This window comes from Colletotrichum abscissum, assembly GCF_030869225.1.
Source record: "Colletotrichum abscissum strain IMI 504890 chromosome Unknown Scaffold_107.1, whole genome shotgun sequence".
Classification (NCBI taxonomy): domain Eukaryota; kingdom Fungi; phylum Ascomycota; class Sordariomycetes; order Glomerellales; family Glomerellaceae; genus Colletotrichum; species Colletotrichum abscissum.
This window is the reverse complement of record NW_026849996.1, coordinates 13,295-29,227: the sequence shown is the minus strand read 5'-3', so window position 1 is coordinate 29,227 and position 15,933 is coordinate 13,295. Positions and strand designations below refer to the sequence as shown.

Sequence of the window (15,933 nt, the reverse complement as noted above, 5' to 3'; positions counted from 1 at the left end):
TGTGTCACGTAACAGGGATAGTAACCGCATCTCACGAAGTGCCCGTCACGTGCTGAATCACGTGTCTATCTCAGACATCGTGTATATAGACCTTTTCCTTTTGTCTATTTCTACTTTAATATGTTAAGCCACTTTTACCACACTCCGTATGCCCATTGCTGCGTGCCATAACTCGTGACAAAAGCATGGTGAAAGACATGCGAGAGGCAATTCAAAGGCTCAAAAGGGGGGGACGGACCTTCTATCGCTATCCACTTGAAAGTCGGGCGTGTCTACCTTTGTCTAGCGAAGCCACCTCGAGCCTCGCTGAACGACACCTTGAGACCGAGGAGAACGCGCTCCCAACACGCCCTTACGATGGCATGGCCGCAATTCTACCCAAATACCATTCGTGGCCCGTGATGCTGTCACATTTCGTTCAAATCACGGAGTTGGACCTGCCGTGGCATCGGTTTACGCGGGTAGGACAAGAGCCGTTACATATCCAGATCGACAGACTCTCTCTTAATATCGAATTTGCGTCAACAGCGACCGGGTTGCTTTCAGTCTATCCTCGGCACAATGGCCCCCGTGAAGGGAGCAAGATTTTGAAAGCAGGCGACATCCCCGTCGACTCAGATCTTCCTATCCAAGGCTCTCGAGCCTCACGCAAGGTGGCGTTCGGCATCTCACTTGATGCCACCGTGGTGATCCAGATCGAATTTGAATGGGAGACATCTTCACATTGATCATGCTTCAAACATCGTGGTTCGTGTCGTACTGTCTAGTGTGGCTAACTTCTCAACGGCTATTTCAGTCGAGCACATCCTCGCAACGCAGTATGTAAATGCGTCTGGCCACGATCAAGAGCTGGACATGGTTGACGATTCTCGTCTTTCGCCAGCGGGTGATACTGTCAAAACATGAAGCCTCCAGTCACATGACCTTGACACATTGCGAGCCGTCATCAAAAATCCCTAATGCCCAGCGTACCCACCAGCGGAACCCCAGCTCTCGGCGAATATGGTCCATAGTCGAAGTCAAGACCTTTCCGTTGAGAGCCGCCTTAGGTCAGCCTTTGCCCCTGCTGGAGCTCCCTACCCATGATTGCTCAGCCTAGATGTAGATGTCCGAGATGTCGATCCGAGCACGAAAGTGAGCTTGCCTGTCCCCCGACTGGCTGCAGAAGGCCCTTCGACCATCGTCTTTGAGTTTGATGGATTGTTTTGGAAGGCAATCGGACGAGAGGGAGGTCGAGTCCGCCTGCAAAGAGTGGACGAAGAGCCAAAGGGTCCAGCAGCCGGTGAACAGCGCTGAGTGTAGTCATCAGGTGCTGCAGAGCAGGATGAGTACGCGTTCGGTCGTAAGGTTTAGCAATATGTTGTCGTTTCGCTATCAATCGCGTTTCGTCTGGCCCCTCCTGCCCGGTGCTCGGCGGGCCTTTCAGCGACGCCTCTATAGAGGCGAGTTCAGGCAGTGCAGTCACCATGGGGTTGGAGATGAGAGGGACGCAGGGCATAGACACGCAAAGTCTAGCACCAGTCAATAGAGACCGGTTGTCATGTTAGGTGTGAGGAGGCCGTACTGAAACATTGCTGATGGAGGAAGATTGGTGGCCCTCTTCGCTATCGTATTCACCCAAGACAATGGTTCCATAGCCCGAATGGTGATTCGGCACGTGAGACGACATCGAAGGAGACTCGTGGCAGATTGACACCATAATCGCGTAATATGCATCAGCGCGTGCGACCACGGACATATCCCCTCTGCCTCCCAAAAGACGGTGCCCCACGTCTACCCATGGGCATTAGGAGGCAGTGAAAGAAGCCGAGATCTCAGACGTGGCGACAAAATCGCCTCTGGACGATCCAAGACAAATGTTGTTGCAAGATCCATTTGCTATGCTCTCTATCCAAATGTGCAGTAGACCCACCCATGTCTCAGCATCTCTGGCCTGTGAACTGTGGGTGCTGCTGAGTTCACCACCATGGTTTACAGTTGTCCACTCTCTTGGAAGCCGTCAAGATGTAGCTAGACACAGCAAAGGTCAATAAGCCAGAAGGATTATCCACAGATTGTAGTGGGTCAAATACCATTTACAGAAGGCATGATTATCGGGATTCCGGATTTCCTTGGTCCAACATTTCTTGCGGCGGGGCTTCGCGACGAGATGCAAAGCATTTGGCCTGCACAAACTGTCTGAGGCACCAATGAAAGCGTTTGCCGCTCTCTCGCTCATTTTCGGATTGCCTGTAGGGATTGATCGGTAAATCAATCGTTGCGCATGTAACGTCGAAACCCTGATCTCGAAGCAAAGCCTCGATTTCCTGTTGATCAGCTTGACGCTTATCGTACTGACGGAACTTCTCTGCCCAGGCCTTGAGAGCCGAGTCTGCTGGAAAAGACCTCTGCTCATCGCCGCAAGGCATAAGATCAACCATTTCGACGATCAAGCAACCACCCGGGTTGAGATTGTTGTAGGCAATTTTGGGGAAGTCCTGCCAATCTACGATGCTCTCGACGACTCGCGCGTGAATGATGTCGTAGGAGGTGCCTTTGCGCCACACCCTTTCGTCATCTCCTATAGCAATGGTTAAATTATCCGGAAGTTTGTCCCTGCATAACTGTAAGAATGTGGATTAATTGGGCAACCGATTCGGCTTACATTGGCGGGTGCATGTCGGTAATGTCGTAACCCACCACTCGACCCTGCAAGTGCCTTACGCATCTTTGCACTCGATCAACCTTGTGACTCGAAAGGTGGGAGGACTAGTGACTGACTCTGCTGTTTCAATCGACCAAATTCCAGTGCGCATGCCATAATCAAGGATTGAGCACCTGTAAGGCAAGGAATTTATGTCTACCTTTGCTCTGGGCTCATTCTTCAGAGTGTGGTGCAGCAGATCGTACGCATCTTTCAGATAGGCCTGAAACAAAGTTAGTGCGAATCAGAATCAAGAGGAAAAGGTGCATATACGACGTTGAGGCTCGGGTCGGTGTTGTCGTCAGATAGGTAATACGGTATCCTTTCGGGGGAGAGCTCCGCATATGTCATCTTCGAATGGGCAGCCTTGCTGCTTGTGTTCGGGGCTTTGGGGGAGCCCAGAACCGCCAACCAATCGTTGAGATGCGATTACAACCTTGATAGAACCTCCAACCCTTACCCGATGCTACCAAAGCCTAGTGGTCACGTGGGTCAACACCCTGCTCTGAGTTGCCATCATATCCCTTTTGGTTTGCTCGCAAACAGGGCCGCCTGTCACCCTACCTTTGGTGAGTTCTTTTGACCTTGAAAGTTTCCACACTCGAGGGCGTTCCATCGAACATTGGCTTTGCACTCACCAACTTGCTGCGAGTTGCCCACCAGTCCTAGTTGAGGTGCGATGGCCCTTATCTTGTTAGGCATGAACCTTACGAGCGTTCAAGGATGACCATAATGGCCAGTCTTCTTCCTGGTCCGTCACTGACACCATTCGACTCAGCCCCTACACAGAAGGTGAATGGAACCTGCGGTAGTAAGCGGGATTTTGCTGTGATAGTTCCTCGCGAAATCGCGTGCTTGAGAAGATCCTGATGGACTAACCGCTTGGATCCAGCGCTCGTCGCGGCATGGGAATTCAGAACGCCTTGGGCATACCGAAACATGTACTGTAGTCCCGCCTCGAAAGCCATCATGTTGTACTGTGCTGTGCGCAAAGACACTGATATCTTTGAGATGCCTGACGGCGAAAGCTGGCTGGGAACGCAACTCCTATTTAAGCGGGTGACCATTTTAAGAAGCCCCACTGAACTAACTGCATCAGCCCTGGAGTACGAGGGCGCCCTTCAAGACATGCCTTCTTAGCTTAGCGTGCTTACGTGCGCCATAGCCCTCACGAGCTCATCCCAGCCCCTTGACGATGCTGCTGTGTTGCCAGCAAGACCGAACCATAGCCGCTTGGGATATTCACGTAGGGTCGTTGTAGTGGGTACGAACTGAGGTCCGAGTGTGGGTGTCGGGCTGTGAAAACTCTCTCTTGTGATAAGCTCATGGTTCGGATGGGGTCTCCGTCAGCTCTCGCACGGGTGGAAAGACTCGAAAGAACGAGTTCTTCAGCGGTAGGGCCCAGGAGTTGAATGAACCACGTGGGATTGTTCCTGCTCGGAATTGGCCAATCTGGTTTGCAGCAACCTCAGGGGAGCGCTCCGCCACTCGGTGGCGGATATGCTCAATTAGCCACCTGCGGAGGGCCCGTTCACCGAGCGCTTGCTATCAGGCTGCAGATTCAGCACCACTGCTGGGTCGGTGGTCCGTAGAGCCGCGCGCCTCCGGTACCCCGCGGGTCCTTATGGAGCTATGGTGCACGTACTCAGTACGTTGCCAAATTTTCGACATGGGATCGATAAGATTTTCGAAGTACGCGAAATCACCGCGACGAGGCTTCGTCATGGAGGGATGTGCGACGTTGGGCGATATCAAACGTTCCATATACCTCAGATGCTTTTCGGAGTGCACTGCGAGGTCTGTTTGCCGGAAGGCGAGCATGATGGCGCTAATGAATCGCTTTCTTTGCTACCAAGCTGTGTGGCTGTCCAAGCGACCTTGTTGTCGATAGAAGAGTACAATGCCTCCCCTCGCCGAGAAGATCCCAGATCGACGTAAGCCATCCAACGATAGACCAGATAGACATTCCTCTTGCGGAAATGTTCGTTACTGATCTGTGAGATGGCGCGGTCTACGTGCGTCTTGAGGCTACGGGGATTCATGGCTGTGTGGCCGGCAGTGATAATGAGATGTCTCATGTTTTTACAATGACTCCACGTGAGTCTGAGACACTCTTTAGCTGTGGGGATTATGCGTGCTCCCTGCAAGTCCTCCTCGGGCGGCCACGCTGGCGTATGACTGCACGGCGTTCCCCTGATTCATCGGGGTCCAGTGCTTTGGTATCATTTTCGACCTTTACCACCAGCTCGCTAGTTTGTCAAGCCTCCCTAGCGGCTGTGATGACCACGCGCATGGCATTGGGCTTGTAAGTTCGACTGTGCTCTGCTGCACCGCAGTCCTGATGATTTTCGTTTCGCGGGTGGTGTTCTCGATGTCTGTTTTGGTTGCCGCACGTAGGCTCTCGATAGCCTAGTGGGGGTGTCCAAGCTCGGGCAGATTCTGCATTTTGGCAAGCAAGAGAGGGTAGCAAGGGGCATGGCTCTCATGGCTTGCAAGCTGAGGGATTGGCCATTTGCGATGTCGATAGACCTGACTGCTGTCTGGAGGTGTCTGCTAAGTTGGGTGGCGTGCTCTCGGTGATGCGTCGGCCATCTTTGCATTACTACCCGAGGATATTACTGCTGCCTGTACGACCGACTGTACGCCGGAACGATGTGATAATGCCACCGTCCGGCCCTGTGAGCCTCCCGAGCTCGAGCCCGGCCTGCCGGGGCAGTTCGTGCCCCTCGAGGTGCCGCACCGGCCCGCCGAGGTGCTCGAGCTGCCCAGGCAGCCGGTAGACCTCTTCTTTGACTTCGTGCCGGCCGAGCTCGTGGGCCGGTGGGTTAAGTGGACTAACGCGGGGCCGCCCTCCGCGAGGCTCGGGCCAGCACAAAGACGTTCTCGCAGTCTTCTATGGAAGCCAACGACCTCAGACGAACTCTACCTCTTCTTAGGCATTCTAATTTATATGGGAATACACCCTGAAGCAGAAGTCGCAAGATATTGGTCAGTTCAGCAGGATCGGGAGGATCCTATCCATCCTTTTACTCGACTCATGACGAGAGACCGCTTCCAGCTCCTCTTCCGTCGGGTTCGGATCTTCGACGCAGCTCTAATTACGGCACCAACCCGGCCAACCCCTGGCGGCCGTGGCCGTGATCCCCGAGAGTCTCGGATGCCGAAGGTGTACAAACAAGTCAATGAGTGGTCCGCCCACATCCAAGAGACCGGCGACCGCTTCCTCCGGCCCGGCTCGGACCTCACCGTCGACGAGGCCATGGTCCGGTTCACGGGCCGGTCTATGGAGACCACAACGATCCCGACGAAGCCGATCCCGCAGGGTTTTAAGGTATGGGTGTTGGCACAAAAGGGGTACTGCCTCCGGTGGCTCTGGCACGTCCACGGCGACGGGCCTTACGGACTTGTGCCACAAGCCCGGCCCGCAGCAGGTGACCAAGCGGCCCGGAAGACGGCACTTACGCCGACCCAGCTGGTGGTCACCTCGCTGCTTGCCCTCCTTCCATTGGCTACTTACCATGTATTTCTGGATAATTTGTTCGCCTCCGTGAAGCTCTTCCGGGCCCTGCGAGACCCAAAGATCGGTGCCACGGGCACTTGCCGTAAAGACGGTGGTATTGATAAGACTCTTGTGGCTGAGAAGGAGACGGAAGGTAGAGGAATCCCCTGAGGGCAGCTCCATGCAATCTCCACAGCCGACGGGCAAGTAAGCGGTCAAAAATGTCTCTTGTTGTTGACTCCATACTTATCCATTTGTTTGGATGACTTCCAGGTTAACCAGTTCACCTGGAAGGATAATGCCCTCGTTCTCTTCCTCACCACGGTCTTCGACGAGACCTCCGAAGTGGTCCGCAACCGCCGCCGGCCTGCCGGCAACACTGCCGCGAAGAAGGCGGCACGGGAAGTCTTTGGTCCGGACGTGCGGAAGGATCTAAGGATACCTCTGGCAGTAGATGAGTACAACCACCGAATGAACGGTGTCGATACGAGTGATCAATCGCGGTCCTATTACGACTTCAACAGGCCCGTGAGAAGGGGTAGTTGGCAGGCCTTGGCCTGGAACTTCCTCCTCGAAGTGATTATCATCAACACTTTCCTTCTCCAACAATGGGGTAACCCGGACTATCCCCGGATTAAGACCCAACTTGAATGGCGTAGACAGCTGTCTACCCACCTTATTCAGAGGTTTGGAACATTGGCTGCTGTTCGTCAGCGGGCGCGGCCACGGAGGGCAACAGACCGCCGGAACGAGACGGTCCCGTGGCAATTACATAAACGGGGGAGCAGAAAGGTCTCCTCGCCATGCGTAGCTTGCAGCCAGATCTCACAAATTAAGGATAGGACTGCCCTAGGGCCCATAAGTGGGAACAGCCACACGCAGCGTACAAAGCGGAAGTACTCAAGAAGGGGTTGTCTAGAATGTGATGTGGCCATATGTACCAGCGAAGATTGCTGGTACCGATTCCACACGCAAACTTTATAGTCGATGGAGGTACTCACTATCAATCACGCTCATTGGGTGAGAAAAGGGACTCGAGATGGTCTGATTGGCTACTACTCCGCATATCAATGTACCGACGTCATGCCGCAGTCGATGGGATAGGTTCTGTCAGACTGCCCCAGCACATTCGCTACGGTAATTGTGTCACCTCGGGCGACCTCACTGATGCTTCACCAGAGGTATGAGTAAGGCTAGCAAGGGTATCCGTATACGAAGGGATCGTACACTCCTTACATGGATATGGGATTTCTTTCTATAGCCATTCACCCGTCATACTCATCAATACACACAAAATGACCCCTGCCCGTCTAACTGCTGCTCGATCGGTTCATCCAACTTATTCGCGAGTCACGGGATCGCGTGCCAGGGTGGTGTCAAGGGTATCGCGAGTCACGGCGAAGCCATGACCCCTTTTCTTGCGGCGACGCGCCGCTCGCACAGTGCGATGTCTCGTTTCTCTTCTTTGCGTTACATCTTGTATCTAGACCTGACCCTACGGGTCATCACAATCCACCTACTACTTGGAACCTGATCTCTACAGCCGTGACCCTCACATCGCGGGTAAGAAAGTACTGTGTGCATAGTACAGCACAACACCTGAGTTGCGGTGTCTTTTGCCCGGATACAGGGTGAGGAATACACAAGAGATCAGCGCAAGAAAACCTGGGCACCACACAGTGGCATTGACGGATGGCCGTAATTAGAGAGTGTCACCGCGTACAGTTACTCAGCTACTCAGTTGATCACATAGTCGGGCCAGGATTGCGCCATAAGACTTAGATGCCACTCATTCATAAATCTACTACAGGCCCTCCAGAACACTCTTAGCAATAGAACCACGCTTATCCTTATTCAGTGTGCCACTGCAGACCATAATTACTGATTGAGTTTTTTGGGGTTGTTCACCCCGGTTACCCCGGTCACGCGACTTGCGATGCGCAGATTGGGTACAAGAATCATGTGATAGCTCACGTGATTGATACCGTGTTGTTATCCCCCATCTGTCCAAACCTAACCCCGCTTATCAGCGATAAATAACTTCGACGGCATCACGTGTGGGCTCAACGCGCACGAAGGACATATCACCCGTTGCTGAGCAACCAATCACACTATCTTTGCGCATTACACTTCTAGCCATTCACTTAGTCCACAATACCCGGTTATCGTGTGTACCATCGTCTACAACAAAATCACGAGAATCACAGAAAGGAAGTTGAAACAGATATTTCTACTTCTACATTCGACAAACAACCGCTTGGCTCGATCTGTTTGTCTTTCAGGCCTCCATCAGTGTCCATGTTACCACCCAGAAGTAGTTGCACAGGATACGTCTGCGATTGGCTCTCACAGCTCCCGAACGCTGATGTGTTTGTATCTTGCACGTCTAAATGGCCCTTTTCGACCTCTCACCGCTCCAAGGGACACAAGCGCACTTACGAAGACTACAGCGATAGTGCGCACTGCCCTCGAGAGGCACCAGATGCGCTGACCCCGCCTGCATCTTCGACTTCACTGGAGCTTAACAGGACCGCAGATGTCTATATGAGCCCTGAAAGACTCGTTGAATCTCGTTCAGACGCGAATACCGACTCGCGAGAAATCTTTTCGTTCTCTGCTATGGACCCAGACCTCGAACACCATCCCGCAACACCATCTAAGCGACGTCGACTGCACGGCAGCCAGATTGATCCCCATGCTACTCCCCGAGCCATCTTTCCCGCTGATTCGGCATCGCAGTCCGGCAGCAGGGCCCCGTCTTCTCTTCAGTCCGCGTCCAGAAGCTCGTCTCCATCTAAGCAAATGATGGCCTTGCAGCTCCACGAATATCCGCTCGAAATTGCATCTATTGACTCCCTGGAGTCTGCGCCACAGCTAGCGCCCAAACTCACAGCCGTTCTTGCGGCTATAGACGGTTTCGCCAATGGTCATGATATCATCCCCGAAAGTCATCGCTGCTACCTATCCGGGCTGCTCTTCGGCATTTCGGATTATAGCTTCTTCGATGCCAGCAGAGGCCAGACACGACGTGGGCCAGTTCCCGACTATCGAGACGTAGATCATATTGTCAGTTGCTCACAGTTCTGCATTCGGGAGCAGGTCGATGAAGATGGCTGGGGAGCGGAAGTTCATCATCGGGTATTGTCCGCTGCATTACGCCGACCGTATGCCCCCATCAAAGACGGACTTGTTAACTTCGCTAGCACGTAAGTCCCACCTAGTCTTGGTTGCCTCGTGCCACTATTGTGATGCCTGACTGCCGAGTGCCTCTATCGTGATATGGAATTTTTGAATGACTGAATTATGATTCTGCAGGAAAACCGCTCCTCTTCATGCAAAGCTCCTGAAGCGGATGCAGACCCCTAGTCGGATGGTGGACTACTGCATGTACATTGACACTGAGGTTGCGGGAATTGATGATGCCTCAGTATCCAATGCAGTTAGACGCCTCCGCGCCCAGTCCGGCTATAGCACCGTCAATCACACCTCCTACTTCCATTTACGCGACAACCCCGTGTCACTAAGCATCGAGTCTAAGAGACCCGGTGGTAGTGTGGATGATGCGCAGCTCCAGATGGGTAGCTGGCATGCTGTTCAATGGGCATTTCTGGACGAAGCCACGGCAAAGACGGGTTCAAGTCTCCGAGACCTTCCGTTTCTTCCTGGGCTAATCGTCCAGGGAGAGCATTGGTACTTCGTTGCAACAACACGGGAGGGTAAGAAGACGGTAAGCCGGCCCAATTTTCTTATCTGAGTGACTTGTCATTTGATTTGATTTGATTTGAGATGTTACTTTGAATAGACTAACAGTTCTTCTCTCTTTAGATCCTTTGGACTAAACTTGTGGTTGGAACCACATCGAATGTTCGGGGTGTGTACAAGATCATCCGGACGCTCCAATACCTAGCATGGTGGACGGAAACGGCTTACTGGCCATGGTTCGCATTAAACGTTCTCGATCTGCGGAAGGGGCGATCAGTTGTAGCATCCACTAATGCGAGCGGCGCATTGTCCCATGTATCCACTAGCTAGCGCTCTTTAAACCGGCACGTTCTGCTACTTTCATTAGCCATGCTCATGACTCTTCAGTATCGACTGTAGCTGTCTTCAGCTTCCAGTGTGCAAGAAGTCATGAGGTGAACATGAAGTACTGTCCTCCAATCAGGTTACTAGATGTACATGTCCAGTAGTGTTTCTTACTGACAGCTCTTGTTGATTGTACACTACTCAATGCAGAACGGTGCTGTTATGTCTCTGTGCGCCTATGCTCTCGCACTAGACTAAGACGCGGTGGCTACTTAACCTCAGCGCCACAAGCCGAAACGAGCGGTGCACTAAGTGAACATCCCTAAGCCAGGGCAGTCATTATCCAAGTGGTAGAATTCATCTTCAAGACTACAAATAGGTGCCTTATGACCAGAATAGCCCGAGATGCACGTGATTTGGTAGACGATATCCCAAGTAACAGAAGCCTGAAAACATGTTACCGGCGAGTACACGAATAGGTGCATCTTGATACAAGTCTTAATTCAAAATGACAAGATGCTCGATAGTCCGCCAGTTTTGTCGACGCGTTAGCCTGGTAAACAAAACACCGATAAGAAAGAAAGGCAGGGAATAGAAGAGACCTGCTTCTCAACATCTTGAACCACGTTGAACGAGAAATCCCATTAGCCATGTTTTTGATCCATTGATTCTCGAAAGCTTCACAAAATGGCGCAAATCATACCCTACGCCCAGTCCAACAAGCTATGTCGCGTGCGCGGAATCGGCCGGCATTCCGCCTGCGAGGTTGGCGTATTGACTATTAGCATAATCCAACAGATTCTCTTCCGAGTCAATGCCACCGTTTCTAATGAGACAGTCATAGCTCGTTTTGACAAGGCTAGCGTTGCCTGTTCTGTCTGCACTGACCTCCCAGAACATCGCTCCGCCCAAGCCCTTCGATTTGATGAAAGCAGCTTTGTTTCGCACTGACGATGAACTATCGTAACTGATCAGTTCTCTGGTACGGGAGTCCCAGCTGTACGATGAGCCTACGGCCGGATCATAAACCTCCTGGGCTCCAGGTCGTGGTAAGACCTTGTAGTCCCACACGCCAGCTTCCCATGATCCTGCCCCAACCGTTGAAAACGGATGGCCTAGGCCAGTGGTGTTGTAGAAGCTGCGGCCGTACAACGGCATACCCAGTATGATCTTGTGACTAGGCACACCCGCGGCTACGTAGTCTGAGACGGCAACATCTGTCGAGAAAGGTGTTGACTGTGCTTCTAAGGTGCTAGAATAAAGATTTGCCTGGTGTCCGGTAATAGCACTCCATGACCCCGCGTAATCGTATCCCATGAGATAAAAACAGTCGACGATATCCGATATGGCCCTAAGGTCAAGCCTCTTGTATTTCTCACTTCCGGCGGACGACGCAATGCTGAGTTGAAAATGGTAGGAGGGGGCATGCTCTGCAGCGTAGGCGTCAAGGCGACGTCGCACGGCTTGGAGCAAGAGTAGAAAATTTGCAGCTTCCACCTTGTCTCGGGGAAATTCCCAGTCGATATCAATGCCGTCAAAACCCCAGTCTTTCATCAACATCACAGAAGACTCGGCGAAGAGCTCTCGGCTCTGTGAGTTACTAGCAACAGTAGCAAATTGGGTTGACCAAGTTGCACCTCCAATGCTTAACATGACCTTGAGCTTGCGGTTTGTCTTTTTCAAGATAAAAAGTTGCTTTACGCATCCGTAGACGTTGGACCCTGTGTCTGTCCAGGCTAATCTACCAGTCAGCTCTAGCACGGCAAAGAACTGCGACAATAGTCCGGAGATGAAATCGAAATGGCCATACAATCAGTTGAGTAATGCTTCTCCAAATCCGCATATACGTCGGCGGAGAACCTGAATGAGCAGCAACGGGGGTTGTCAGCCGAGGCCAGAGGATGAGGGAAATAACTCACACTTCTCCTGAAGGTTTGATATTGACAAAAGCGTACAGAATGTGCGTTATTGCGGAAATTGGTAGCATTTGAGGATGGAAATCGCGACTGTAGATACTCCTAGAGAATCAAGTCAGCACCAAACCGAACACAAGCAGGCAGTGTTGTGATACCAGTTGGGAAAGTAGACGGCATTCTGTCGCCCAGTAGAAGCGACGAAAGTCACAAAAGTTACCAGAACTCCAATGAACCATAGATTGCAATGATTCATGTTAGTGCACGCCAGTAGCCATAAAGAAGTAGCTTCGTTGGGGTTTATATACTCGAAGGTGATACGACTGCACCTTTAGATTACGTGGTCTTTCTCAATTTTATGTCAACAAGACGCTGAAGCAACCAAGCCAGCCTATGAGCATTATAGAAGCCTGATATTTTAACGTCATCTTTATAGGAACATTTTGAGTCAGACGCCATTTATTGATACCCGTGGCGACACATTTCAGCAGTGATCAAGAATGAGTTTTCTCTTCGGTGACGGGCATGTCAGAGCAACAACTCCACCGAGATTAGCAGTTTCACTCACGAGTCAACATAGACCACCCGGATTTCTTGCGTTTTTGTTTTATCAACTTGCGTTAATATCTTTCTTCCGCTTCCTCTCCATAGTGGCAACTCTATAAATCATTAGAAGACTCAAGTGCTTGTTTTGGCAAGTGGTGAGCACATCGGGCGCACGGGTACCTGCCTACATTGATAATTAATAGACGCTGAGATCTAGTCCTTCTTAATAGGAACCTGGGAGAAAAGATAACGTGATCGACAGACAATCACTAAACACCCTGGCAACACCAAAGAGGCATAGGTGGTGGTTTGTATTATAGAATCTTTGATCAATAGGATAATACTTTAGTCCCGTAATCTGAGGCTGAGGCTTACCGTCGGATTGGAAATCCAAATCGACCTTGAGGCAAAGGGCCCGCGCAAGGGCCACTTACAGACCATACTCACGATCGTCGCGGCCTACCCAACCTTCGGGTGGAACCTCCTTTTGATACCTTACGCAGAAGTTCATATAGGTCAATGGACCTTTTTGCCAAACCACGGTTCGAACCAGCTACCCTCCAATAGGGATACCAACATAGTCCGCTATTCTGTTACTCCTTCGCCAACTTCTTGCAATATATCTCCAATTACAATCACCAAGTCGTTCGCACGCTTGCCGCCAAAGCATAGTGGTGACATTACCCGGAATAGTTGTGTAGAGTGAATCGGGTCCACGGTCGGGGGTATCTAGCCTAATATACTTCAGAAAGGAAGCACATACAATCTTCGACTTAATGTCACGAAACGTGAGGGTATCAGTGATTGAACCCTGTAGAATTGACCAAAAAATAAACTAGCAGACCAAAGCTGAAGTCCATAATGACCCTACAATGTAATTTGCACCGTTTTCGCAATTTAAGACATGCGAGCCCCCAGACTAGAATCGTCAGGTCTCGTCCAGCTGAAAGTGGTGCGCCTGGTCAATATCGCGCTGGTTAACTTTCTTTAGCAGTTACTTCCAGAAGTTTCTTGTTGGTTCTAGCGAGTGATTAGTTTGCTTTCACCATCGCGCAGCCTGCCTACTGTTCAAGTCTTTGAGCTGATGGTATGACTTTGGTTCTTTTTCCCCCATGGGAAGCGTTTTTGCTATGTTTGGTGATTGATGCGCAGACTACAGAGGCCAACAGCGTCGACCCCATATTTGAAACGGTAGATAACGGTAAGCCTAACGTGGCTTCCATTCTATACATTAGTGATCTCAAGTTCTATTTCGAAGGCCCGAACAAAAAGTACGTGGCATGCAGTCGATCAACCCGACACTAGTTGCACGAACAAACAAAGCAACAGAACATTGCTTGAAGATGTTAAGGAGGTTTCTTCTGCCTCTATCAGCATCCAAAACGTAACCAAAACATAAGTAACCTTACATTCATGGATGAAGAATGTAACGTTGTCGCCAATCGACGTGGCTCTCAGTAAGGATGTGTATTTCCCTCCTTTTTACCTTTTGTTTTTTCTTTCTACTTTGGATGCCCAAGCGCTCTGGCTGAAATAGGTTTGCGGTACTTCTACCACAATCAATGTTATCAATCATAGGAGCGCTGTTTCCATTGCTTCATTGTGTTCAAGTGGCTTAGTTGAAGCAATCATTGCATTTCGTGTCGTGGCAACAACATTGACAAGCTGAGTCTTGGGGCCAGCGTACCTACTGGGAACGGGACATAAGGTAATGATGCCAGAGGCATCATGACGAAATCTTTGCTTTGTGCCACAGTTGCCTCTCTGACCTGCTCATAACAATAAGAGCGCTTTGACTTGAGGAGTTAATTGTTACTCAGAATCCAGAGTAAAGCTCTCAGTTATGTACCGTGGCGTCCAAACTTGCTAGTGTCAGTAAAGACCTGACGTGAGCTTCCGTTTCTTTGCGTTACGTTAAGCTTGAGGAGCAAGGGCCTATGCACGACCATGGGGCGGCATGCCAACGGGATTGCCTGCAGGCTCGTGAACACTGCACATTTCTCTAGACGTAACCAACTCAAACTCAAACCTGCTTGAACTGATCCACCGAATCGCAATACATTCTTTCTCTTAAAGCCGATTACGCTCATAATTTCATTATGATGATCGCGGGAGTTTCCCATTCGTCGTACTATCCACCGGCATCATGAACAAGACCGTCATCATCTCTGGTATCGCAATAATCATTGCGATGGTTGTTCTCGTCCTTTTTCTTCTCAACCTCGGAGTTTTGAGACGTGCATGTAAGCCGCGCCTTCCCTCGATGATGCTGAATGGCGGTCTCTTTGGGCAGGGCGCTTACGTACAGCACTAATCTGACGTGAGATGAGACAGATCCGAGCCTGAGCCGCACCTGAGTAACGAAAATCACGTTGACGAAGGCATAAGTCTCACTCACGCAAGCTGTGATATCTATCAACCATCTCGGAGCTGCCTCGGAGGCGATGAGTGGGACTTTAGGGACTTTCATCGCTTGGGGAAGACTCTTAGTGTAAGGCGCCTAATAACCTGCAGCTGAATGTGTATCACGATTATTCGTCGCTGTCGTTCCTCTTTGCAAGATATTTCCCCAACAAGGAATGAAACAAAGTAAGAACAACAAGGGCACGCTAGACACTTAACCAGTCTGACAGGAAGACTGTCTCGCTCCGTCGTCAAGCCTCCCTACTAATGGTCGATGAGCGCCAAGACATGCCTCAGCGATCCGTATGTGTGTGGTTGGCCACCACGTTAAACGCACGGATCGTCACGTCAGCTGCCAACGAGAGATTGACTGTCAGAAACCTAAGATTGTACCGCCGACCCATGTGAACAAGCAAGGGGACCTCTAACCTGTATAAGGATATCCTGAGTTCCGTCATTGAGCATCCACGCTAGGCTTTTGTTCTCTCTTATGTTTCCCTTTGTGCTTCTCTCTGGATTTACCGCACAATACAGTTGTGCGACAAATTTGGAAACATGGAAGAAACAAGGGGAAAAAGAGCTGAAGCACAGTAGGCCTTGGAGTGATCCACCCATACAGAACACTAATCTCTAAAGCTGGTGACATTGTCTGCAGATAGTCTCAAGGCGTTGTGCGACCATGAACGGTACAATCTCATTCAATCTGTCATGGGTCGGTCATGTGGTGGCTTGGGTTCAGTCTTTCGACCGAATAGTGTGCCTTCTGACCCGCTGGCTCAACGGTAGTAGGCCCAAGCACTGTCGTTGCATCACATACTCATCCATTCGGTCCCAGCTCAGTTTGCGCAGCAAATACATCAGTG

At 51.0% G+C, this 15,933-nt stretch overlaps 5 protein-coding genes across 5 annotated transcripts; 3 read left to right on the top strand and 2 right to left on the bottom strand.

The window, feature by feature from the left end:
* Positions 1-401: 401 nt before the first annotated feature.
* CABS01_16533 (uncharacterized protein) lies at positions 402-728 on the top strand (the record flags this gene model as incomplete). The annotated part of the gene is made up of 1 exon (XM_060549863.1): positions 402-728. One exon carries the CDS (start codon positions 402-404, stop codon positions 726-728), a length of 327 nt encoding a protein of 108 aa, XP_060405441.1.
* Positions 729-2,090: 1,362 nt separating this feature from the next.
* Positions 2,091-3,034, bottom strand: CABS01_16532 (uncharacterized protein; the record flags this gene model as incomplete). Its single annotated transcript, XM_060549862.1, has 4 exons — positions 2,091-2,595; positions 2,645-2,707; positions 2,761-2,906; positions 2,957-3,034. The coding sequence occupies 4 exons, from the start codon at positions 3,032-3,034 to the stop codon at positions 2,091-2,093; spliced, it is 792 nt and encodes a 263-aa protein (XP_060405440.1).
* A 1,549-nt stretch (positions 3,035-4,583) lies between these two features.
* Positions 4,584-6,958, top strand: CABS01_16531 (uncharacterized protein; the record flags this gene model as incomplete). Its single annotated transcript, XM_060549861.1, has 5 exons — positions 4,584-4,617; positions 5,242-6,336; positions 6,379-6,389; positions 6,456-6,837; positions 6,897-6,958. The coding sequence occupies 5 exons, from the start codon at positions 4,584-4,586 to the stop codon at positions 6,956-6,958; spliced, it is 1,584 nt and encodes a 527-aa protein (XP_060405439.1).
* Positions 6,959-8,480: 1,522 nt separating this feature from the next.
* Positions 8,481-10,214, top strand: CABS01_16530 (uncharacterized protein; the record flags this gene model as incomplete). Its single annotated transcript, XM_060549860.1, has 3 exons — positions 8,481-9,388; positions 9,498-9,909; positions 10,008-10,214. 3 exons carry the CDS (start codon positions 8,481-8,483, stop codon positions 10,212-10,214), a joined length of 1,527 nt encoding a protein of 508 aa, XP_060405438.1.
* Positions 10,215-10,931: 717 nt separating this feature from the next.
* On the bottom strand, positions 10,932-12,377 carry CABS01_16529 (endochitinase; the record flags this gene model as incomplete). The annotated part of the gene is made up of 4 exons (XM_060549859.1): positions 10,932-11,944; positions 12,019-12,068; positions 12,128-12,226; positions 12,280-12,377. 4 exons carry the CDS (start codon positions 12,375-12,377, stop codon positions 10,932-10,934), a joined length of 1,260 nt encoding a protein of 419 aa, XP_060405437.1.
* Between the last annotated feature and the right edge of the window lie 3,556 nt (positions 12,378-15,933).